The sequence below is a fragment of the Peromyscus eremicus genome, chromosome 1 (assembly GCF_949786415.1).
Source record: "Peromyscus eremicus chromosome 1, PerEre_H2_v1, whole genome shotgun sequence".
Lineage (NCBI taxonomy): Eukaryota > Metazoa > Chordata > Mammalia > Rodentia > Cricetidae > Peromyscus > Peromyscus eremicus.
Window position 1 is genome coordinate 162,519,898 of NC_081416.1, and position 24,966 is coordinate 162,544,863.

At 47.8% G+C, this 24,966-nt stretch overlaps 1 protein-coding gene across 3 annotated transcripts; it reads left to right on the top strand.

Moving 5' to 3' along the window:
* The first annotated feature begins 12,756 nt into the window (after positions 1 to 12,756).
* On the top strand, positions 12,757 to 24,302 carry LOC131902417 (kallikrein-13-like). Of its 3 annotated transcripts, none has more exons than XM_059253410.1 (5): positions 12,757 to 12,808; positions 19,570 to 19,759; positions 19,859 to 20,127; positions 22,170 to 22,306; positions 24,105 to 24,302. In XM_059253410.1, exons 1-5 carry the CDS (start codon positions 12,757 to 12,759, stop codon positions 24,285 to 24,287), a joined length of 831 nt encoding a protein of 276 aa, XP_059109393.1. In that variant the 3' UTR covers positions 24,288 to 24,302. The 3 variants fall into 3 exon arrangements, with proteins under 3 accessions (XP_059109393.1, XP_059109394.1, XP_059109395.1); XM_059253411.1 differs by having other exon boundaries at positions 19,859 to 19,908; XM_059253412.1 differs by lacking the exons at positions 19,570 to 19,759; positions 19,859 to 20,127.
* Positions 24,303 to 24,966: the final 664 nt, after the last annotated feature.

The following is a 24,966-nucleotide window of genomic DNA, read 5'->3' on the forward strand; positions in this document are numbered from 1 at the left end:
ACTGCCTAGACAGGTGGTCCCAAGCTGACCATAAGCCTGTACAAGGAAGCAAACCGTATTCCTCCATGGTTGCTCCTTCAAACTCCCCTTTGAGTTCCTGCTTTGACTTCCTTCTATGAAGGGCTTATAACCTGTGAGCTGAAATAAACCTTTTCCTCCTCTAAGTTGCTTTTGTTATGGTATTTTTCACAGCAGCAATGTGAAACTAGAACACACCAGTAACCTGACATCAGACAAAGCAGGACTATTTACACCACAGCAATTGGCAAATAGGACAGCTTTGTTTTCAGAGAGTCAACATCAAACCTCTACCAGCACAGCCATAGAAATGTCTGTCTGGGAATGACCTCATGATCTTTGTGTACGTCTTGGATATGGTGTAGTTAAGATACAGGAAGCTATTAGGCTGGCCTCGTGTAGGAGACAACATGGGGTTTGGCAGTTTTGGGGTGGCAAGCCTTAGACCTGTATTATTAAAGCAACACATAAGATTGCTAGGGAGTGGAACTGGAGAGGTGGCTCAGTGGTTAAGAGTGTTTGTTGTTCATGTGGAGGACCTGAGTTTAGTTGCTAGTACTCACATTGGAGGGCTCATAACCACCAACTCCAGGGGATCCAGTGTCCTATTCTGACCTCTGTAGGCACTGTATTTGCATAGTATAACACACACACACACACACACACACACACACACACACACACACACACACTAAATAACCAGAGGTTAACAAGGGTCTACTGTTGGTCTGTATGTTGGAAGCAGGACCTGAGCTGATTTCATTCACCATTATCTCTTACACTGTACAAAGCTCATCCTGTAATTCTCAGCTTGCATTCTACAAAGCTAAGCAAAAAATAATTTATATTAAAGATGGCTTCAATCTGATTTTCCAACTCACCAACCCACCTATAATGGTTGAATACCTTATTTTATTGATTCTAATAGGTATATCCTTTTTACTTTATCTTTCCTAGTGCTGGGGATTGAACCAGGGCTTTCTGCACGCCAAGCAAGTGCTGTACCACTAACCTATATCCCCAACCCTCCCCTTACATCACTTCCTTCTTTCCTTCCTTCCTTCTCCCCTCCTCTCCTTTTCTCCTCCTCTTCCTTTTTCCTCTCTCTCTCTCTCTCTCTCTCTCTCTCTCTCTCTCTCTCTCTCTGAGACAGGTGAGACTATGTAGCTCTGGCTGTTCTGGAACTCACTATGTAAAACAAGCTAGCCTCAAACTCACAGAGATCCTGCTTTGTCTCCTAAGTGCTGAGACTAGAGGCATGTGCCAACATGCTCAACTCCAACCCGTTTTATACATAGAAGAAAATATTAACACATTTTAAAATCAAAATAGGAATAGAGTGAATTCACTAACTTGGGGGAATATTAGGTTGCACAGGAATAAGAAACTCCATCTCCAACAACTGTAAACATTTCTGTCTCTACCTCTTTTTTGGGGGGTGGGCGGAGCACAGACAGCAAAATCTGTTTGTGAAGACAAACTGTCTTAACTAGAATCTGATCCTTAGCTCTTGTAAAACTTGCTTAGCTCCAGAGAAAAATCTCTTTGGGGATGGGGATGAAAAGATCAGCTTAGGATGGCCACATAGACAAGACTATGGCATGCCTCACTCTAGACGAGCTATGGGCTATTTCTGGTCACTATGGGATCTCCTGCAGCAGAAGCTAGAGGCTTTGGTAGCCCTCCCGTTAAAGTTTCTCCTTTGATGTCCGAGTGCTGTAAGATATCTCACTGGGAGTGGGTGATTCTCAGAACACTCCCCTTTTATACTTTAATATCTCTCAAATTGGACAGCACCTCACAATTAACTGAGCATCATGTCTTACTATTATTCCATAATTCAGATGGCAGCTCCTTTGTCTTTCTTAGTGGCTTAGAAAGTAATAACTCAAATATAACCAATACCATATATTTAATAAACTAAGGCACAAAGGAAGTCATTGAAGCTGGGCTGTGAGGCTGCAGCTTTAAATGGGTGGCCGGATTTCTTTGACTCTTTTCTTTAAAAAAAAAAAAAAGATTTATTTTATTTTATGCCTATGGGCATTTTGCCTGAATGTGTATCTGGGCACCATGTTTGTACAATGCCCTCAAAGACCAGAAGAGTGTGCTGGATCCCCTGGGACTGTAGTTACAGACAGTTGTGAGATGCCATGTGGATGCTGGGGATCGAGCCTGAGTCTAGCCAGTATTCTTAACCACTCAGCCATTTTTCCAGCTGCCCTTTCTCGTTTAAATATTCTCTCTCTCTCTCTCTCTCTCTCTCTCTCTCTCTCTCTCTCTCTGTCTCTGGATGTGTGTATGTGTGTGTGTGTGCATGCACAGGTGCATATTGAAAATGCATTCATCTGCTGGGCATGGTGCCACACACCTTTAATCCTAGGTAGGCAGAGGCAGACAGATCTCTGTGAGTTTGAGGCCAGCCTGGTCTACAGAGAGAGTTCTAGGACAGCCAGAGCTACAAAGAGAAACCCTGTCTCAAACCCCATCCCCCCTCAAAAAAAAAAAAAAAAAAAAAAAAAAAAGGAAAGGAGGGAAGGAAGGAAGGAAAGGGAAGGGAAGGGAAGGGAAGGGAAGGGAAAAAAAGTGTCATCCTTAGGGAGGTCATCCACCTCTTAGGGAAAAGATCTCTCATTAGTCTAAAGTTCACCAATAATGATAGGCCCGCTGGTGAGTGAGTCCAGTGGACCCTCTTGTCTCTGTTTCCCCAGCCCTGTGATTATGATCATATGCCACCATGCTCAAACGTTTACAACAATTCTGAGGACTTAACGAATCCCTCAGCTCGCTTTGTCTTCTTAACCTTCTACCTTGTTGTTTAATATTCTGATTTCTTGCTTATAAACAAGTCACAGATTCTTGCTGGCATATGCTCTCCAACATGATAGGCATTAGGTTAATCATGTGAATTCATTTATTTTTAATTTTTTTTTTAATTTTATATGGATCTGTGGGGGTGCAATGTCCACTGAGGCCAGAAAAGGTCATCAGATTCCCCTGAGCTAAAACTACATCAGATGCCAGTACTGGGAACTGAACTCAGGTCCTCTGCAAACTTGCTCTTAACTGATGGGCCGCCACTCCAGCCCCAGATATAAATAAAATTTAATATTGTATTAAAATTAGCTAAAATTGGATGCACACTGAAATTTTATGACTTAATCACACTCTGTTTCAGGTACCTGGCTAGTGATGTTACACTGGACAACAAACCTACGGAGTTCTGCTGGAAAACACTGCTCCAGCTTTTACTCTTTCTTCTCAGGTTGATGTCTAGGAAATTGTGGAAACTTCCTGAACTTGTTGGAAATGCAGGGCCTTGGTGTTGTTTCAGATCAACTGACAGCATGTCTGAACTCTGTAAATTCCAGAAACTGAATCAAATCAAGATCCCCAGAAGCCTCCAAGAACATTAAAGTTTGAGAAGCACTGCTCAGTAGTGTGTATCCACCATGTTTAGGGACCCATCCACCAGCGATGGACAATTAGGCTATGCTGCATACACCATTTAAGCAACAGTTCAGCCATATGATGGGTCATCTTGATGGTCTATTTGATGGGATTTAGAATCATCATGGAAACAAAAGATGGCTAAAACAAAAGGCATACTGTTAATCAATTTTACCAAACACCAGGAGTTGTCCCCCAGAAAATAAAAGTTCCCATCTTCAACAATATGTTTTATTCAGTCATCCAGTGAATATTCATTAAATCCTACTGTGTGATAGGTACCAGTCAAGGAATAAAACAGTTAAACATTTCTGCATTTCAAGAGTTCACCTCACATTCTAGAAGGGAAGCTGAAGAGAATCAAATGAATAAACAAAACATGAAGCATGAGAGATAAGTAGGTAAGTCCCATAGAGAGAAGAAGTAAAGCTGGGAAAAGAGAATGCCTGTGGAGAGTTGAGATTTTTATGTTGAGTAGTTATGGAACTTGAAAGGCCTGGGTTGTCCCAGCACTGCACATCACAGAGAAGATATCTGAGGCTGGGTAGATAACTTAGTTGTTTAAGGACTTGCCTTGCAAGCATGAGGACCTGAGCAAGGCTGTATGATGATTTTCTTCAAATTGAAGAAATTCAATCCTGGAAAGTGGTTCTTTTAAAACTTATGAAGTAACCAACTCACAAGTTTCAGAGAGTCCCTAAAACCAACAAGACCCACAAGGCCCTCCCCAAGGAAAGACTGCTGAGGAGAAGAGACTCTCTAACCTGTGGAGCTGCCCACAAGTTCTGAAGAGAGTTCCAGGGATGCATCTTTCACAAGTTGTTACCCATGCTAGAGTGGGCTTTTTGGTGATGCAATTGCTTTTGAATCATCCATGCTCCTGGAAGTAACCCTAATAAACTCATTGGCTCACTATTTTCAGACATCAGGGGGGTGATTTCTTTGGTCTGTAGTTAGTGCCCTATCTAGGATGAGTAAATATTTGTTCACAACTCCCCAGGAAAAGTATTCACATAAAAAGCTGAGTGTCATGGTGTGTGCTTTTAATCCCATTCATTACTGGACAGGTAGGGACAGGCAGATCCTTGAGACTTGCTGGCCAGCCAGAACAGCCTGCTAGGTTAACTCCAGGCCAGTAGGAGATGCTGTCTTAAATTTTTTAAAGGTGGACAGCACCTGAGGAACAGCATTTGAGGTTGTTCTCTGGCCTCCACATGCACAGTGTACCCACACCCAAACACACTATCACTATCACCACCACCACCACCATCATCATCATCATCAAAGAAGACTTTTGACTCTCACCCTGTTTTTGTAAGTCTTTGGAACATTCTGACTGATGATAGTTCCTTTGTTTACCTTGGAGAATTTGGCTACATCATATCATCTATACCAGTGGTTCTCAACCTGTGGGTTGCAAGGGTCAAATGACCCTTTCACAGGGGTCACCTAAGACCATCAGAAAACACATTACAATTCATAACAGTAGCAAGATTACAGTTATGAAGAAGCAATTAAAATAATTTTATGGTTGGTGGTCACCACAGCATGAGGAACTAACTGTATTAAAGGGTCACAGCATTAGGAAGGCTGAGGACCACTGTTCTATACTATTGCTGTGTAGGAAATGTGGAGACAGGTATCAGTTTGACCTCAGTATAAAAAGAGACTGAAAGCCCCCACACTGGTGGGCAGCCATGTGGGTGTGACCAACTTCCCCAGTACAAACTTCTATGAGTGCCCCTGCCTGGCAACACTCCATACACGTCCTGCATCATGGTTGAGAAAGTGAAGAACTTTCCACAGGACTGCACAGGGAGAGGATAGATGGGATTTCATGTTGGGACCTTCTGGACTCTACCCAACACAGCTTTTCCATGATTTTTTTTAAAGATTTATTTATTTTATTTTATGTGTGTGGGTGTTTCACTGGCAAGTATGGCTGTGCACCATGTGAGTGCAGTGACTGTGGAGGCCAGAAGAGGGCATCAGATCCTTCGAAACAGGAGTTGTAGACAGTTGCTGACCGGCTTATGGGTGCTAGGTGCTAAACCTGGGTCCTCTGGAAGAGCAACAAGTGCTCTTAACCAGTGAACCATCTCTGCAGCCTCCTCTTTGATGCTTCTTAATTGATTTCTTTTCTCTTTTGTGTATGCAGCTGTACATGTGCGGAGGTATGCATGCACATGTTGCCTGCAAATGGGTCTGTGCACATGAGTGCAGTGTCTGCAGAGGCCAGAAGAGGGAACTGAGGTTACAAGTGGTTATGAGCTGCTGGACATGAGTGCTGGAAACAGAACTGTCCTCTGCAAGAACAGTGTGTTCTTAACCCCTGAGCCATCTCTTCAGACTCCCTTGGTTTTTGTTTGTTTTGTTTATTCTATTTTATGTGTATGAGTGTTTTGCCTGCATGTATATATGTGCACCTATGTGTGCCTGGTGCACAAAGAGGTCAGAAGAGGGGGGTCTAAAGTCTTGGAACAGGAGTTACAGACGATTGTAAGCCATCACATGGGTGCTGGGTTTGAACTCAGGCCCTCTACAAGAGCAATGAGTACCTTAAACCACTGAACCATATCTCCAGCCCATCCCCTTCATTTTTTGACATAGGTTTCTTTCACTGATCTGAAGCTCACCATAGCAGGTTAGATTGTCTGGCCAGTGAGCCCCAGAGATCTATCTGTCTCTGCCTACCCAACGAGGGAGCTGCAAGTGTGTGCCATCACATCTGACTTTTTCATGGGTTCTAGGGAGTGGAACTCAGGCCTGGTGCTTGTAAGGAAAGCACTTCTCTCCAGACTGGTTTTTGTTTTGTTTCGTTTCTTGTGGGAGTGGGGAGCATTCAAGGTTTTCTGTAGCCAAGTCTGGCCTTGAATTCACTATATCTCAAGACAACTCTGAACCTCCACCTCCTGAGTACTGGGGTTACTAGTGCACAGCTCTAGTAACCATTGCCCAGCTCCAGATTTTCATCTGTATCATTTTAATTTAAAAAGCTTTGACTTTATTTAGGTGGAGGGTATCGGTGAGGATGGGTTGGGATGGATGTGGGTGCACGTGTATCATTGTGTGGATGCCACAGCACACAGGTCGGTCAGAGGACAGCCTGTGGGACTCAGTTCTTTGTTTCTACCATATGGATCCCAGGGATCAAACTCGGGTTGTCCGATTTGACAGCACACACCTCTGCTCTCTGAGCCATCTCGCTGGTCCTCATTGTAGCTTTCCACGGTGACCAACAAAAACCACGAGCCTAACACTTTTCTGAGTTTATGATTCCTTCTAGTAACTCACTGGATCTGTTCTGAGGAACCTCCAACTTTACTAGCCAAAGACATCTTCATGGAGATGATAAGGACTGACGAAACCATAGAGACACAGCTGAGAAAAGATGGTTCCAGGCGGTGAGAAAAGCAAGCAAAATACCCTGAAATGAAAACGTGCCTGGCACGAGAAGCAGGAGAGAGAAGAGGGCATCAGACCCTGTCAAGAGCATTGGCTGCAGGTGGCCTAAACCTGGTTTACCTGCATAAGATGGCACTCATTCTGAGTGAGCTCTCAGGGTTTGGAGAACCCTCTTACTCTGTAAGAGGTCCCTCTGGGGAGTAGGGGGCTGGAGAGACTGTTCAGTGGTTAAGAGCACTGGCTGCTCTTCTAGACAACACTGGTTTGATTCTCAGTTCCCACAAGGTGGCTCACAACCCGCTGTGGCTCCAGTTCCTGGGGATATGACGCCATCTTCAAGCCTCTGTGGCCACTGCACGTACATGGTGTGGAGGCAAAACACTCATACACATGAAATAAAAATAAATCTCAAAAAGAAAAGAAAATAGAGAGAGGTCCCTCTGCATAATTGTGAAGCCTGGCAGGTCTGGGTTCTTCGAACCCTGCACTTCACCAGGGGAAAATCTCCAAGTCCTTGGACTATTCTGCATGCTGACACCATCTCGTTCATCTGGGTTCATATGGCTAAGCTACATCTGTCGAAAACAGGCTATGGATAGGAGATGTCAAGATGGTGCAGTGGGTTAAGTGCTGTCATGCAAGCACGAGGACCCGAGTTCAGATCCCCAGAACCCACATAAAGCTGGAAGCTATAGCATTCATCTGTAACCCCGATGTTCCTGCAGGGAGGTGAGAGGCGAAGACAGGAGAATTCTTGGAAGCTCCCAAGGGAGCTACCCTAGTGTACACAGCAGTGGACAATGAGAGATCTCATCTCAAGGTGGACAACAGTGACCATCAACCAAGATTACTGTCTGACCCTCACAAGTGCACCCTGGTCCATTCCTTCCTTCAGTTATAAACACAACATGTTCACACACACACACACACACACACACACACACATTTAAAATACAGAGTTCAGACAGAGACAGAAGCAAAGAGACCACCCAGGGAACTCAAAGTAGCCCAGCTGAGAAGGGGGAGTCCAGGAAGACGTCAGGGGAGCAAGAAAGAAGATGGTGAGAAGGGGTCATCAGGTTCTGGATCTGTTCAGAAGGTAGAGCTGGGAGGGCTGATAGAAGAACGATCTATGATGTGAGAAAAGGAATCCAAAGTCAAGACCAAGTTCTGGCTGAGTAAGGGAAGGATGGTGTGACCACTGACGATCGAGAAGATCGAAAGGAGCAGAACACGGCGATGCGGAGCGGGCAGGCAGATGTTAAACTTGAAAGCCCCGGAGCAAGAGTCCAGAGACATTAAATTTGGAAGTAGTTGTCAACCTGTAGATAATATTTAAAGCCATGTGACTGGATGAGGCCAGAGGTGCCCTCGGTGGGGGTACCGGGAGAATGCACTTACGGCATAGGCTCAGGGGAACTACACGCCAGAAGTGTAGCCGATATTTTAGAGACAGAACTGAATCAAATGGGAGCAGAGATGGGCCAGCAGTGGAAGGGGAATGCCAAGGTTGGAAGAAGAAGGTGTGCCCCCCATTGCTATTTTCTTATGATAGATGGGAGAAATTCTACCATTTTATGCTAATGGGACATTTTCTGGGGAAGAAAAACTATTGATTGTCCTGTCAAAAAGGGTGTTGGAACAGCACCCTTGAGTTGTCGTGAGGGACAGGCTCCTGAGGGGTCTGTCTTAGCCACAGGGACAAAGAGATAGAGACAGAGGGTGTGGTGCAGAAGCAGGTAGTTGGTAAGACAGACTTTTGAACTCTCTCTATTCTGGTGGCAGAGAATGAGGGTGATGGGGATTAAACTCGGTGTTCCTAATGACAAGGATCCAGCTGAGACATCCAGTCTCCAAGAGTCTGCTGTCTCCTTGGGGATTTCAGCCTTTCTCCCATGTCTCTGCCCTCTTCCTCCTCCCTTGGCTTCCCATGTCTGTGTATTTACATCACCTGTACTCAGACCCAAGATAGGAACCACTAGGAATGTCAACTCTTCTTCTGGTCCTTTCTTCCTCTGTGTCCTCTGTCAATTCATGTTTACATCAGACTCTGGGTGTGGGGCAGATTTTCTTGTCCCAGCCAACACTTCCAACCAGAACTTCCAGTTTATGCTTGACAAAGAATCCTATTTTGAAGCCAAGCTAGGGTGGGGCCTCTTCTGGAAAGCTTGGGGCTGCCTCCATCTCCAGCTTTGGTTCTTTAATAAGTACACGGAGACCCACGATCCCCGCCAAGCGTTCTTCTAAACACCTTCAAATATTAGTTCACTTAACTCTTTTCTATGAGGTGAGTGCTGTGGATGGGGGCCATGTTGCAAATGAGGACACTGAGGCACAGAGCAACTACCTCACCTGAACTCAGGCTATCTGAGTAGGTGTCAAGTTGTGAGCCACTAGGAACATTGACTCTTCTCTTTTTTTCCTTCTCCAGCGAGGCTGCCACTACACGGAAAGATGATGAGCTGTGAGACAGTACCCCTGGACTTGGTCCAGTGTCAGTATCAGCCCTGGGCTCCTTGTTGCCTTATTAATGAAGTGAGGGGGTGGAAGGTGCCCAGCCCTTGGTGGGTCCGTGACCTCACTTCAACATAGGTAGGTTACCTGAGTCCTGGCCAATCATAACCTTGAACATCAACATTGACCTGGCAATCACCCCTCAACAAATGCCAACACCAGCCGCCCCCACTCCTGGCTTCAACCCCTCCCAAGTGAGAAAGCTTTACTGGAAGCTTGAGCCTGGGCCACAAGAGGGCACAGGTACCCCGACTTCCCACACAAGCTGTCACCTCATTTCACCTAGCATCCTCCCTCCTGCCACCCCACCTGAACCCGACTCTACCGGAAAGGAATGGGCTCAGCACCCACTCCAAACCCTGCCCGGGGAGGTGGAGGAAGTCTAGGGTGGGGAAGGACAATGGCCTTTCAGTCACCTTAACAGGAACTCACAGATGTGACCCTGCCCCCTACCAGGACCTACCCCAGCACAAATGCTCAGCCTGTGTCTAGTTCCCATCGCTGGTATTCACCCACAATCCCAACCATCTCAACGTCCTTCCATCCTCCATCCTGCCCTCCAACCCACCCCAACCCAACAGGACCCTATCAGCATCCTTATCTCCATGTCCCTCCCATCTGCAACCCAACCCTATCCCCAAACATAACCTAGTATCACAGTACCCTTCTTCCCAACCCCACTGCATTTCCAGTGAGCTCATTAGAATCACCAGAACCCTAACAACAATTCACTTCAGTTCTTACATTAAAACTAAACTTCTCTTCCTAGTGAAGGACTGAGATAATAGACCCAATAGATTCTTCAATGGAAAAATCAGATAAATTATCTGATTTTAAAACATCTCTGCATCTGTGTTATTGTCTTTGAGATGCTTCTTTACCCCATTGAGAAGTACTAGGGTTTCAAAACATGGAGCCTTACCATGGTAGATAGGCGCTCTACCACTGAGCTATGCCCCCAGCCTTCACTGGGGGATTCTAAGTAGGGCTCTACCACTGAGCCATGCCCCTGTCCCCTTCATACTTTGCATACTCTTGCACAGGCTGGCCCTGAACTCAGTCTGCAATGCAGGCTGATCTTGAAGTTTCCATCCTCCTGCCTCAGCCTCTCCAGATATTTGGGATGACAGAACTGTGCAGTAAGGCCCTGTGATATTCAGTTCTACTTTATAACTTTAAGTTGCAGGTATCTAAAAACGCTGCAAATATTCTTCTCTAAACCCATGAAATTTGCCAGGTGGAAGTATTGCTAAGGACTAATGTGCTGAGCAAAGCATTGATTTGTTAAGTTCATATTAGCATTTCTTATTGCCTATATGCTGTGGGCTTTTTCCTCTCCTTTTTAAAGTCCATACTGACCTTAAACTCATCTTGTAGCAAAGGATGACCTTGAACTCCCGATCCTCCTGTCTCTCCCTCTCTAATGCTGGGCTTACAGGTGTGTGTCCCTATACAGGGACGGAACCTACAGCCTTCATGCATGCCAGACAAACACTTTACCAACTGAACTACAATTAGTAAAACCCTGCAACACCTTATTCTGAAAAGGAACCTTTGAACTAGGTTTGGTCTCTACATCCAAACCTTAACTACCTTGGTCTGGACTACACCATTCTCAAATCCTGTACCCAACCACAGCCCCACCTCCCTTCCTGTGAACCTTCACCCTACCAGCCTGTATCTTAATGATGTCATCTCTACTAGCTCCCTCTTTCCAAACTTCACTGGATCCCCATCCTTGGCTTGTTTTCAAATTCTGACCCCACCTCTGTCCTTCTTAATCCCTAATCCTGCCCCATCCACCCCCTGGGATTAACTCATGGGGCCCCACCCAGCTGAAGTTCCAGAAGCCACCTACTCATTCCCCAAACACCATCCCTTCCTCCTTCCTCTTCCTCCACCCCATCCCATCTCAGCTTGCCCCCCCACACCCTAGCCCTATCCCTCTCCACCCACCCTGCCATGCACTCTGTCACCTCGTCAACTGCTTCTGAAAGGCAGCCTAGTTCAAACTACTTTCCCAGGCTCAGTCTCTGCCCCACACAAGCCCAGGGGCACTAGACACTCTGTTGGCCAGGCACCTATGGTGATGTGTGTCTTGGGAAGGGGGTGATGAACGCAAGTAGTCATCACCTTGAGTTTCAGAAGAAACAAGGCTGGAGGTGAGACTCCCACTTGCTGTGCTGGCTTTGATGTTGAGAGATAAGCTTGGGTTGCCTCTGGTGGAGGGGCTGGCCTTGAGGGACAGACAGGGGGTGGCGGTGGGGGTGGGAAGGTGGGGGTGGGAAGGTGGGGGGGAGGTGAGGGGTGGGAAGTGGGAGATGGGGGGTGATCCCTATGGTAAAGGTGGGATTTCAGGACTGCTCGGGGATGACTATCCGGGAACGGGGCCAGACTAAGAGTATGCACAACGTGAGAGCAGAGGTGGGGAAAGGAGTGAGGTGCGCACGGCAAGGGGTATGGAGGCGGGAGGAGTTTGAGAAGGAAAGTGGTCCTTTCTGTGGTCCTGCCACACGAAGGTTCACAGTGGGTTCAACTCGGGCTTGGGCGGGGCCAGATCTGGGTCCCAGCTTGTCCCAGAAGCTCCGCCTCCAAGCCGAGGGCAGAGCCCAGGCTGGGGGGTGCCTGTCAATGGCAAGCTGAGCCATTGGGGGTGGAGAGGGGGAGCCAGCACCGGGAAATGGTGCGCGCGCTGGGGGAGGGAGCTCAGGGGTTAAAAGCCATGGGTCGGAGCTGAAGTTTCTAGGCAGTTGGAGGCTGAAGTTGGCCACCTGGGCCCCTCCTCAGGTAGGGTCTCTGGGTAGGAGAGGGGCAGAGGCCTGGGGGAAGGGGCATTGGAGAGGGACAAGGAGGAGGAGAAAGGAGGAGGGATGGTAAAGGGATACAGGGCACAGAGCAGCTGAGTCAGCGTGAGGCGCAGGTGGAGACAGAAACCTGCAGAGATGCAGGGAGTCTAAGCATGCAGAAAGACTAGACTCCAGGGAGGAGACCCAGGGTCCGGGACAGGCCCAGAGAGGGGAGAATGGGGTCAGAGGCGGGGAAGGAGTGATGGGCAAGGGAATGCTGTCCGGACTCAGCCCTCAGAGTGCAGGGGAGGAAGGGGTGACCTCTTGGAAGTGATGGCAGGCACTGGAGCTCAGAGGAGTGCACGCTGTCCCTCTACCAGCTCTCGGGGTGTCCCACACACACTGCGGATGGAATTACCGGAGGGCAAGATTCAAGGGTCAAGGATTTCAGAGTGAATAGAGCCGGAAAGTTCAAGATTGGAAAGCGCAGAGAATTTCAGTCTCAGGGCTTGCTTTGCAATACCCACTTAAACTTCTCGGCCCAGGCCCCGCCCACCCTGCCCACCCCCATCCCGGAGCTATCATGTGGCCCCTAGTGGCTGCCATCGCTTGCCTGACCGTGGCCTTGTCCGGAGGTGAGTACTCAGGCACAGGGGTGGAGGCAGGGAAGCCACTCACGCCAATGGTGGGAAGGGTCAAGCCACTGGGAAGGGGGAACCCGTGCGCTCCGCCCCCCGCCCACTCAGGGCCAGGGAGGCCACACTGATAGCTTCCTGTGTGACCTGATTTCCCAGGTAAGGTCAGCCCACCAACACCAGTGCCTTCACCTCTGGCCCCAGAGATGCCCCAGCTCAGAGAAGCCCCCACCCCTCCCCCATTCTCTTGGCCCTTTGCAGCACACCACCACACCACCACCACCACCACCACCACCTCCACCTCCACCTCCACCACCACCACCACCACACCCACCACCACCACCACCACCACCACCACCACACCCACCACCACCACCACCACCACCACCACCACCACCACCACCACCCACTTTCAAGACCTCCCCAAGAGCAGGAAGCCCAGCAGGACATGGGTTCAAATGTTAACAGATGCTCCTTGGAGCAAAACTTGAGCCTACAATTATTTTCTTCTGCAACATCAATTGCTTGGGACAAGAAAAGGAGGGGCGTGCCTAGTGTGTGATAGAAAAGGCTCTGAAAGTCGTGAATTTTTATTTTATTTACTTTTTTAAAAGTTATGTCTGTACGAGGGTGCCGGATCCCCTGGAGTTATAGACAGTTGTGAGCTGCAATGTAGGTGCTGGGACTTGAACCCAGGTCCTCTGGAAGAGATGACAGTGCTCTTAACCACTGGGCCATCTCTCCAGCCCCTTATTTGGTATTTTAGTGGCTTTTTGTATTTTGTTTTTTGACACAGTGTCTCCTGTAGACCAGGCTGGTCTCAAACTCACTATGTAGCTGAGGATGGCCTTGAACTCCTAATCCTTCTGCCTCTACCTTCCCAGCATTAGGAATGACAAGTATGTGCCACCAGGCTCTGTTTATGGGGTGTTGGGGACGGACCTCTGGGCTGTGTGTGTGCCAGGCACACACCAGTTGAGCTACAAGCCCAGCCCATTTCTCTGCCTTCCCATACACACTCTTTAGAAACCCTGTGTATGCATGCATCATTTATTCTACAAGGGACAAGCACCAGGCACTGTGTGCATTCTGCCTGTGACATCCGCAGCCTATCTGGGGAGCTGTGCAGATATTATTGAAACAATTATCCAAATAATTAGTTAATAATTAATTGCCACTGTGAGGTGAGCCACTATCAGGAGCCTAGATATGTAGTGGAGGCTTCCAGAGACCTCCCTGGGACTTCGTTCTGATTTAAAGGAGGAGGGTCCAACAGTACCTAGCACCCTGAACCAGCCTTCGCCTGGAGGTGGGGTGGCTGCTCTGCTTTGGTGCCACACCCAGGATTCACGCCCTTGCCTCTCCTGGTGCCTTGCCCTGGGCCAGGAGCCCCACATGCTGCATCTTGTGGAATCCTCCAGATCCCAATGAGGTAGGTGCACTGCAATTACTCCTAGGACTCAGGGACAGAAGGATCCTGCCCCAAAGACACTGCCACACCTGAGCAGGACACTAATCCAGGCTGTCTACCTGGTCCACCATGCCCTGCTCTGGAAGTCCATCGGACTGTCGGCATAATTTCTGACCTCAAGGCTTTTAAAATTCAACTTTTTTGCTTCATTTTCCTTCTTTTTATTTTATTTATTGATTGTATGTGTGTGTGTGTGCACACGAGCACACCTATGTATACATTGAAAAGTAAAGTTTACTGGCTGGATATAGCTTAGGGGTAGAGTGCTTTTCTATAGCATAACTGAGGCCTTAGGGTCAATCCCTAGGACTGCGAAAGGTTAGATCCTTAGTCCACTGCAGTTTACTTGGATAGATGAATGGATGAATGGATGGATGGATGGATGGATGGATGGATGGATGGATGGACGGACAGACAGACGAACAGACAGACAGATAGATATAGAGATACACACACACACACACACACACACATGTACATGCACGCGCCTCAGTCTCAGGGCCCCATGAGAACCAAGGAAGTTTCTACCACTCACCTGCATTCTCAGTCCCCTTTTTACTTTTTATTTTGAGGTAGAGTCTCACTAAGTTCCTCAGGCCAGCTTGAACTACTGTTCCCTGGGTGGGTCTTGAATTTGCAGTCTCGCTGTGTTGGTCTCCCAAGGAGCTGGGCTAACAGGCCTGCACCACCAAGCTTGGCTTAATTGGCCCTTCTCGTCTTCTGTAAAATTGCTACAAAGCTCAGGTTCTAGGGAAGGATTTGCTCCCTCCTGATGAGAGTGGGGTTTCAATCCAGTCAGCCTCCTCGGGAGCCTTTTACACGGACACACCCAGAGGTAAAAGAGAACTGGACCACAACTCAGCTTCCGAGTTTGTCATTTATTTATTCACTTCTTCATCTTTGAGACTGGGTCTCAAGTATCCCAGGCTGGTCTCAAACTTACTCTGTAGCCAAGGATGACCTTGAAGTTCTCATCCTCCTGTCTCTACCCCTTAATGTCACCTTTGTCTCATTTTTTGGTCCTAACTAAAATGACCCTCTGTTCCTGCCCTTAACTCTTAGAACCATGGGCCCATCCCAGCATATGCAGGTGGGAAAGTGGGTTGGTGGACAAGGGACCTCCCTTGCAGTTAAGCATTTGTAAGATGCTCAGGTTGGAGGTTCAATGAATCCCATAGCTTTCTAATGTGTCCACATCTCCCATCTGAAGAGTCAACCAACTGTACAGCAAATAGAAAAAACACACTATTCTAGTCAGTGCAGAGCTCACATTGGCATTACTCCCAGAGAAATAAGGTGTAGTCGTTGTTTATACAGTATTTGGCTTTTATTAGCTATTATAAATCATCAGGGGTGGTTTAATGGGACGGAAAGATGTGTAGAGGTTATATGTAAACACCGTGTTGCTTTATGTAAAGGGTTTGAACATTCCTGGGTTGTAATGTCTGTAGAGCCCTAGAACCAGTTCTCCACAGATCCAGAGGGAGTGACTGTGTTCTTCCTACTCAACAGCGAGGGAGGCTGAGGCTGGAAATTTGCAGGACACTGCATAGTAAGGAAGCAGCCCACTGGGATCTGGATGTGCCCCACCGCCCACAGCTGTGTCTCCATCCCTGTCACATATGCTAAATCCGAGGGAGGACTGAGACTGCTGGGCAGAGTGGTTCAGACGGCTGCTGTCAGCGGAGCTTATGGTAAGGGTGAAGGGAGCGGGAAGAGAGAGGACAAAGAAGATAGGGTAACAGAGAGAAAGGGAAAGAGAAGAGGGGCATACAGAGGATGGAAAGAAAAGGAGAAGGAGAGAGAGGGGGAGGAGAGAGAGAGAGAGAGAGAGAGAGAGAGAGAGAGAGAGAGAGAGAGAGAGAGATAAGTGAATAGAGAAGAAAGGGATGGGGTGGGGGAGAGGAAATCACCAACAAGCCTGAAAAGATGGATAGCTGTAACTTTGATGAGCATCCTTACAGAAACATGACGTGCCTGAGGTCCAGGAGGGGAACCCCTTAGACCAGGGGCCCCAGAAGCCTTTGCTGAAGAAGTTATATGGACTTAGACGTCATGTGCCTCTGGAATCTCCATGCACCAGCTCAAATGTACTCTGTCTGCAACACATGCTTATGTCTGGTCATGTGGATAAATGAATATCTGAGATGTGTCTGGCATCCCCAAGGAACTGAGATTTGAATTTTATTTTAATTGACTTCAAGACACACATGTGGCTATGATTGGCATAATGAAACATGTGGGTCTATGATTGACATAAGGAAGAAGTACTCAGGAGGAGAGAACTCAGCAGTTACAAAGTACTCAGCAGTTACAAAGAGAGGCTCGAGTGTGTTGGGAGAACAGGTGTATAAGGCCAGAGCAGCATGGCCCAAGAGGAGAGACGTGGGGATTCAGACAAAGAGCTTCCAAGTGACACAGCGCTCCCCTCCTCCGTGTGTGTGTGTGTGTGTGTGTGTGTGTGTGTGTGTGTATGTGTGTGTGTATGTGTGTGTGTGTGTGTGTGTATGTATGTGTGTGTGTGTGTGTTGGCCAGAGGTTAACATCAGGTGTCTTCCTCTATCATTCTTCACCTTATTTTCCGAGACAATCTCTCCAACTAAACCTAGAGCTCTCCAGTCCAGCTGGATCGGCTAACAGCAAACCCCAGGGATCCTCCTGTCTTTGCTTCCCCTGCTCTGAGATTTACAGGAAACTTGCTGTTCCCTCCAAGATGGTGGCAGACAGCTGGTAAAAACTGGTTATCAGGAGGCTGGAGAGAGGCTCAATGGTTAAGAGCATTGGCTGTTCGTGCAGAGGATCAGGTTTGGTTCCCAGCACCCACATGATGACTCACAGTGGTCTGTAACTCCATTTCCAGGAAATCTGATGACCTCTTTTGACACCTTGAGCACCAGGCATGTACATGGTGCACATACATGCATGAAGGCAAAACATTCACACACATAAAATAAATAAATATTAAATGTTTTAAACTGGGCATTTAGGAGATAAACTGAGAGGACTGTTGTGAATGACGAAGGGATGAAGGGAGCAAGGCTTGTGCCCAGATTTGGGCTGAGTGTCAAGATGAGAAGGACTGGAAGGAACAGTTTGGGGTGAGCAAGATCATTTTCCAGACATAAACTTTAAGATGTGCATGAGGGTGTTCGGGTTGATAGCATTTGAGCTTCCAGCCACAAAGGTTGGGGTTGGAAATGTGAATTTGAGCATGGCTGCTTGTAGGTGGTCTGTAGAACTGGAAAAGCACCCAGTAAATATGTGTTGAAAGGATGGATGGATGGTTGGATGGATTAGTAGTGGATGAATGGATACATGGGTGGGGTGTGGATAGATAGATGGATAGGTAAAGGAATGGGTTGGTGGTTGTGAGGATGGATAGACATGTAGGTTGTTGGATGAATGGATGGATAGAGGGGTAGATGGATGGATATATGTATATATGTATGGATGTACGGATGGATACATAGAATGGGTGTGTGAGTGGATAGATGAATACATAGATGGATGAGTAGATGGGTGGACATGTGAATTTATGGGCTGGTGGATAGGCAGATTAATGGGTGGGTGGATAGATAAATGGAAAGACAGACAGACAGATAGACAGACAGACAGACAGACACACACACACACACACACACACACACACACACACACACACACACGGATGGATGGATGGATGCTATGGGCCGCAGGAATATGAAGTAAGAATTCAGCTGACTGTGACAAAGCTCTATCTGGAAGAACCAAGGAATTTCTCCGGAGGAAGCCAAGTGTCAAGGAATATTTGGTGTTATTTGGCTTTTAATTTATCAACTGTTTTCTGCTATGAATTTCATGTGCATTCTCATAGCTTCCCAAGGATTTCTAATAGTGTGGATTGATCATTCCTTGGGCATATACATTTAAGGTACTTGGATACAGTCATGCAGGCAAGGCTCCATGCCTCCAGGCTTTCTGCCCCCTTTTAGCATTTGAATTACATGTCTGCCTTCTGCAATTATCTCCTTTAGCAAGCATCCAAAGTCAGGGCCAGCTGGGACAAAGCATCCAAGGGTAAGTGGCAGACTAGCTGGTCAGACCACCCAATGGTCTCCTCCATTAAGGTAAACACCCATATGGAGACTCTGCCTAGACCAGGCGGATGTTAGGTGCAAATTAAGCTCAGACCTCCCTTTCTCTCAGCCCAAGTGGCATCCTAGAGCAACTTACTTAGAGCAAAAGGATTTTCTTCATACCAGGTACTTCAAGCAGTGATGCAAGTTACCTAGCCATCGAGTACTCTTCCCCTGCCCTGCCAGAAAACAGCAACATAGGAAAATAAAGGCAGTGTTATTTTAGTGACTCAGACTCTTTTACCTAACCATCTGTAAGATTGTAGTTTGAGCACATTTATAATAAACTCGTCACGTTTCACCTAATCACTTATAAGGATATATTCTGAGCACATAAATTCCCTTTCTGATTTACTCCAGCCCTTATTTGACCCCACCTCCTTTATTCTCTCCCCTTTTGGGAACCTTGAAAGCCTTGCATTGTATTGTAAAGGTCGGACTGCTTGTGAGGTTTTAGACTGGTTCCCTGAGAGGAACGAGGAGGAACAGAGATGAAGAGGAATGAAGACAAAGATGAGGATGAAGACAGAAAGGGCTTAGTTAGAACTGTGAGAGGACAGGAGGAGAAGGGGCAGAGAGGAGCTAAGCATGAGAGCAGAACTGGAGCTGTGTGGACAGAATTGTGTCTCAGAGGAATAAAGTGAATGGACTGAAGAGCTCGGTGGACTTAGATTCTTTTCTCTCAGATTGTTCTCAACGTTAGAAGTGTCTCTTCTGGAGACCCTGGGAGGAAGACTATTCGAGGCTGGACCCCAGTAGTCTCCATTAGATGGATGGATGGATGTAGGTAGGTAGATGGATTGATGGGTGGATGAATTAATGAACAAGTGGATGGATGCTGCCTAGGGAGATTCATAAGTCAACTCTTTCACCTTAAGAAAATGGAGCTGGAGAGAAAGTGAACCTCTGCTTACTTCTTGGCAACCCTCCCAGGCTATAAACTCTCTTCTCAGTGCCCATTGGACAGTTCAGCACTTCTATGGTACAGGTGAAATGTCTGCCTGACTTGTCCCCACTGGATAAACATGGCAGCTTAGAGGATAGCAAATGAATCCTCAGTCCATGGTGAGCCAAAACAATAATCTGACCCTCTCTCCAAGTCCAGAATCACAGCACTGGCCCTTTCTTCTTCTTCCTTAGCCCCAATTCTCTAACAGTTTCCTTGTCTTTGACAGGAATCTCCCGGGACTATCCCAAGATTCTCAATGAAACCAATGGGACCAACGGTTTTCTCCCGGGCGGCTACACGTGCCTCCCCCACTCTCAGCCTTGGCAAGCAGCTCTACTGGTCCGTGGACGGCTTCTCTGTGGAGGCGTTCTGGTTCACCCCAAGTGGATACTCACAGCAGCTCATTGCAGAAAAGAGTATGTGGGGCCTTGAGTGCAGGATGGGGAAGAGGCTGGGGCTGGGGTGGGGCAGAGGTGGGCTCATCTGTCTCTTCCCTGCCACTTCCTGCACCACAGTGGGTACGCAGTTCACCTAGGCAAGCATGCCCTGGGGCGTGTGGAGAATGGCGAGCAGGCAATGGAGGTGGTCCGCTCTATCCCCCATCCTGAGTACCAGGTCAGCCCCACCCACCTGAACCATGACCATGACATCATGCTTTTGGAGCTGAAGTCCCCAGTCCAGCTCAGCAGCCACATCCGTACTCTGCCACTCTCCCCGGACGACTGCCTGCCCACAGGCACCTGCTGTCGCGTTTCAGGCTGGGGCACCACCACCAGTCCCCAGGGTAAGTGCTTGCACAGGCTGCTGGAGTCCTTATAAACGACTGAGGAAAATGAGGCCACAATAAGCAGGGGAAGTCAGAGGAGAATTCTTTTTTATTATATTTGTATTGGTTTTGGGTGTATGCTGCAGAGAAGGTGCATATACCAAAGCAGTCAAAGGGGAATCAGAGGACAATTGCAAGATTCCTGTCCTCTCCTCTCACCATTTTGGTTCTGGGGATCAAATTCTGGGGACCTCAGGTTTGGCTGCAAGCACCTTTACCCACTGAGCCATCTTTCCAGTCCCTTTGTAAAAATAAGTCTACATAAATGAAGGCATGTATCTCCTTAATATTAATATTACAAATGTGTGAGTGAGTGTGTGTGTTTTAAGACAAGGTCTTACTACGTAGCCCTGACTGTCCTGGAACTCACAGAGATCCACCTGCCTCTGCCTCCCAAGTGCTGGGATTATATATACATTGCATGTATGTATATATACATATGTATATATATTTATGTATATATATATGAGATTTATTTTTAATTCTGTGTGTGTGTCTATGTGTGGGCTTGTGCATGTGAGTGCAGGTGCCCACAGTGGCCAGAAGAGGGCACTAGATCCCCCTAGAGCTGGAGGCACTGGCAGTTGTGAGCTGCCTGGCAAGGGAGCTGAGAATCTTCCCTGGGAGAGCAGCAAGTGCTCTTACTCACTGAGCCGTCTCTCCAGACTCAGAAGAAATGATTATAATAAGCTGAGCCTGGTGGCACAGGCCTGTAATGCCAGTCACCTGGGGGACTGAGTAGGATCACAAGTTTAGGGTCAGCCTAAGCTACAGGGAAGCCAGCCTGGGCTACTCAGAGGTTTCTGTCTCAAAATTTCTTTTTAAAGAAGTAAAATAGGGCTGGCTAGAGGACTCAGTGAGTAAAGGTGCTTGCTACCACCTGGCAGCCAGGGTTAGATCCCCCGCATGATGGAAGGAGAGGACTGACTCCCAAAGTTGTTCTCTGACCTCCTCACACCTGTTTTAGCACACATACACACGTACACAAAAGTTTTTAAAAGTAAAATAAAATTAAAAGGGCTGGGGAAGTAGAGTAGCAGTAGAGAATGGATCTTGCCTATCTGAAGCTTCAGTCCCTAGCTCTGAAAAATAAAGATTGTATGATAATGTTTATTATGTAATATCTAACACATTATTATATACATTAATAAATATATTTATGACTTACATATTTGTAATTTACATAATGCATTAAGTAAGTGTATCTTATGGAGGTGGATGAACTATAAAAAGTGTATCTTTAGGTATGTTTTATACATATGACTAACGTATAGCATAGCATATGTCAGCAGGCATCTCCACAGCAATCCCTTGCTCTCTCCATCACCTTTCTGTATCTTTCTCTCCCTCACACTCCTCTCTGGTCTCTCACTTTTTCTCACCATTCCTTGCATCCTACCCAGCTCTAGTCCTCTTTTTCCCCCCTTTTCCATTTTCACACACATGTGGTGTGCATGTGTGTATGCACATTTGCTTGTGTGGGGCACACACACACGTGTGAGTGCAAGTGGAGTCTCAAGGTTGATGTTGGGAATCATCCTTGATCACTCTTCTACCTTATTCATTGAGGCAGGGTCTCGCTATCAAACCCAAAACCCACCATTATGACTGGCCTTGCTAACCAGCTTGCTTTGGAGATCTCGTCTCTTCTGAGGTTGACATTATAGGCAGGCCACCATGCTGCTCCCAACACTTACATAAGTTCTAGGGATCTGAACTCTGGTCCTCGTGTTTGCATGGAAAGTACCGGAGTACCTCCCCGGTACCCCACCTTCAGGTTTCTTATCTCTCCCCGTCCCTGTCTCCCCCTACCCTAGCTCTCCCACCCTCCCCTCCTTTTATCCTCATTTGCTTCCCGTGTCTGTCTGTCCATTTTTCGTCTCTCTACTACTTTCTGCCTCACCTTTCGCTTCATCTTACTTTTCCCATCTCATTTCCTGCCCACTCTGACTCTTGAACACCCAGGACAAGCCTCCTCAGATGGTCTCTCTCCTCCCCAGTGAATTACCCTAAAACCCTGCAGTGTGCCAACATTGAACTGCGCTCAGATGAGGAGTGCCGGCAGGTGTATCCCGGGAAGATCACTGCCAACATGCTCTGTGCTGGTACCAAAGAAGGCGGGAAGGACTCTTGTGAGGTGAGACACGGAGAATGTGGGAGACATGCAGTCCATCCCTCTAATTCTCCATCTCTCTGACTCTTCATCCCTCTGACTCTCTATCTCTTTGACTCTCTCTCCCTGACTCTCCATCTCCCTGACTCTCCATCTCTGACTCTCCATCTCCCTGACTCTCCATCTCCCTGACTCTCCATCTCTGACTCTCCATCTCTGACTCTCCATCTCCCTGACTCTCCATCCCTCTGACTCTCCATCTCTGACTCTCTCTCTCTGACTCTCCATCTCCCTGACTCTCCATCTCCATGACTCTCCATCTCCCTGACTCTCCATCTCCATGACTCTCCATCTCCATGACTCTCCATCTCCCTGACTCTCCATCTCCCTGACTCTCCATCTCCCTGACTCTCCATCTCTGACTCTCCATCTCCATGACTTTCTCTCTCTCTCTCTGACTCTCTCTCTCTCTGACTCTCCATCTCCCTGACTCTCCATCTCTGACTCTCTATCTCCCTGACTCTCCATCTCTGACTCTCCATCTCCCTGACTCTCCATCCCTCTGACTCTCCATCTCCCTGACTCTCCATCTCTGACTCTCCATCTCCCTGACTCTCCATCTCCCTGACTCTCCATCTCTGACTCTCCATCTCCCTGACTCTCCATCCCTCTGACTCTCCATCTCTGATTCTCCATCTCCCTGACTCTCTCTCCATCTCTGACTCTCCATCTCCCTGACTCTCCATCTCTGACTCTCTATCTCCCTGACTCTCCATCTCCCTGACTCTCCATCTCTGACTCTCCATCTCTCTGACTCTCCATCTCCCTGACTCTCCATCTCTGATTCTCCATCTCTCTGACTCTCCATCTCCATGACTCTCTCTCCATCTCTGACTCTCCATCTCCCTGACTCTCCATCTCTGATTCTCCATCTCCCTGACTCTCCATCTCCCTGACTCTCCATCTCCCTGACTCTCCATCTCCCTGACTCTCCATCTCTGACTCTCCATCTCCCTGACTCTCCATCTCTGACTCTCCATCTCCCTGACTCTCCATCTCTGACTCTCTATCTCCCTGACTCTCCATCCCTCTGACTCTCCATCTCTGACTCTCCATCTCTGACTCTCCATCTCCCTGACTCTCCATCTCTGACTCTCCATCTCCCTGACTCTCCATCTCCCTGACTCTCCATCTCTGACTCTCCATCTCCCTGACTCTCCATCTCCCTGACTCTCCATCTCTGACTCTCCATCTCCCTGACTCTCCATCTCTGACTCTCCATCTCCCTGACTCTCCATCTCCCTGACTCTCCATCTCTGACTCTCCATCTCTCTGACTCTCCATCTCCCTGACTCTCCATCTCTGACTCTCCATCTCCCTGACTCTCCATCTCTGACTCTCCATCTCCCTGACTCTCCATCTCTGACTCTCTATCTCCCTGACTCTCCATCCCTCTGACTCTCCATCTCTGACTCTCCATCTCTGACTCTCCATCTCCCTGACTCTCCATCTCTGACTCTCCATCTCTCTGACTCTCCATCTCTGACTCTCCATCTCTGACTCTCCATCTCCCTGACTCTCCATCTCTGACTCTCCATCTCCCTGACTCTCCATCCCTCTGACTCTCCATCTCCCTGACTCTCCATCTCCCTGACTCTCCATCTCCCTGACTCTCCATCTCCCTGACTCTCCATCTCTGACTCTCCATCTCTTTGACTCCCCACATCTGTCTCTCTCCATCTTTCACTCTCCTCCCCACATCTCCCCCATCTCTACCTTCTGTTCAGCCTTATCAAGAGCCTTCTTTCTCTTCTCCAACCAGGGTGACTCTGGGGGCCCACTGGTTTGCAATGGCAAACTCTATGGCATCATTTCATGGGGAGATTTTCCATGTGGACAGCCCAACCGACCTGGTGTCTACACACGAGTCTCAAAATATCTGCGTTGGATCTGGGAGACCATCAGAAACACTCCGAAGCAGAGATGGGCAAAGGACATACAATAAAACTGGGTTAATTTGCCTGCCTCCCCCCACCCACTGTGCCTAACTCACGGTGTGCTCCTCCCTTCTCTGTTCCCTCTGCCTTAAGTGTCCCTTTGGACACGGAGTCACATTCACTACCAGCCACATCCCCTCTACCAGCCTTGAAACACCTCAGTAACTTGAGTTCTCCAACCCAAATACCATCCAAGTCCACAGCTACATCATCATGGCCACCACAAACTGGAGTTGATAGTTGACACCTGCATATCCCAACTCTATTCATGCTGTTCAGTCCTTTCATGAACTCATCTCAGTAGCATTCTGTAGCTAGACCTTCCCCAAGAGCTTCTCGGAACCCTCAAAATATTTACCCTGACAAAACTGTATATTTTATATTCAAGAAGGTTCTAGACTCCTTGCATTCTGAAAGTCTCTCTTGTCCAGAATCTTCTGCCCTAACCACATCCTATGCACTTCAAGGTGACTCACCACAGCTATTCTAGACCCTCCGCATAGCTCATTCCTACTCCGATATCCTGACACAAACTCCATCCCACATTCTACAGGGCCCAGCCCCTGTCAACTCTGCCCCTCTCTGAGTCGCTGCTACCACACAGCAACAGCTCTCGAGCCAAAGGGCCTCCTTTCTAGCTCTTATCACCCCCACAAGTCTCCTTTTATCTCCCCTATGAACATCCTT

Excerpts from the sequence above, each read along its gene's own strand:
- LOC131902417 (XM_059253410.1), top strand. The coding sequence starts at position 12,757 with ATGTGGCCCCTAGTGGCTGCCATCGCTTGCCTGACCGTGGCCTTGTCC. Across the intron at positions 12,809-19,569 it reads GACCGTGGCCTTGTCCGGAG|GAATCTCCCGGGACTATCCC; the intron begins GTGAGTACTCAG and ends TGTCTTTGACAG. Across the intron at positions 19,760-19,858 it reads GCAGCTCATTGCAGAAAAGA|TGGGTACGCAGTTCACCTAG; the intron begins GTATGTGGGGCC and ends CCTGCACCACAG.